Source organism: Aplysia californica, unplaced genomic scaffold (assembly GCF_000002075.1).
Source record: "Aplysia californica isolate F4 #8 unplaced genomic scaffold, AplCal3.0 scaffold01109, whole genome shotgun sequence".
NCBI lineage: Eukaryota > Metazoa > Mollusca > Gastropoda > Aplysiida > Aplysiidae > Aplysia > Aplysia californica.
In genome coordinates, this window is record NW_004798379.1 from 63177 (window position 1) to 64256 (window position 1080).

Consider the following 1080-nt stretch of genomic DNA (forward strand, 5'->3'; position numbering starts at 1 on the left):
GCAAGATTTACAAAAGAGCTGTAAAATTTCTATGACTTGGGCAGTTTTGAAAATCCGATTTTAAGGTCAAGGAACGTTTTTGCCTTGTTCATGAATATAGTCAATGGCAATTGTAAGCAATATTTTATATTGGTATCAGAGGAATTAGGTCTGGAATCACAAATTCAAAAAATGCGACAAATGTCGTATATAACCAGTACAGTTAGCGAGGACAAATTTTAATATTATCGTATATCATCACTACAAATGTCGTAGTTAGCAAGGACAAAGAAGTACAAGACCTACAGCAGAAGCTGATGCCGTTCTGAGTCTCCAGAGGCTGGTGCTCCGGACAGAAGAAGCCAGTGAAGGACGGAGTGACCGTTGACCCTTGTTTCAGGAGGTTGCCGCAGGTCAAGGTCTCCAACCTGCTCAGCTCGGGGACCTGGACCAAAAGGTCGTTGAAGATGACCATGATGAAGGTGGTGCAGGAGTTGAAGAAGTTTCTGTCTGCCAGGATGTCGTAGTAGAGAGAATAGTCCACGCGTACCTGTGCCACGGAGATAGACAGACTTTACATCTGTGTCACACACAGATAGACAGACTTTACACTGTAGTGTACCGTTAGTTCAGTCAGGGTTTTACAGCACTTGCAACACACATTGGTCATATCGAAGTTACTGGATGGTAACGTATGATGAAAAGGAGGAGAGATGCGGACGGTACATTTTTGGGAGGAAAGAAGGAGCGAACCTCAGCAGAGCAGCCGCAAACCACCCATGGGGTGGTGCAGTGTGCAGTGGTCAGGAAGCCATGCTGTGTGAGTAGAAAGAAAAAACTAACTTGTGACAAAGACGGCTTAGAGTTATGCAAATTTCATATTTAAAAAGGCCACTTTTGGTTGTTTATTTGAATAGTAATTTTTAACCAGCATATGAGACATGTTTAGAAAAATGCGTTTCGTGAAAAAATCAAAGTAACAATTTGTGTAGTTCCCCGATCTTAACAGTGTGGTGACTATATGTATGTAAACTATGACCCGAGGCAGACGTTTCTCACCTGCTGTGAGCAAGATTTGAGCGCCACAATATTATATATATA

The 1080-nt window shown here is 42.2% G+C and overlaps 1 protein-coding gene across 1 annotated transcript in view; it reads right to left on the reverse strand.

The window, feature by feature from the left end:
- The window catches only part of LOC101846473, a gene marked incomplete in the record, with an annotated part of 96566 nt that overhangs the window by 46662 nt on the left and 48824 nt on the right, over positions 1–1080 (reverse strand). Inside the window, 1 exon segment of the mRNA XM_013090021.2 lies at positions 286–529. Coding sequence (XP_012945475.1) covers positions 286–529 — 244 coding nt within the window.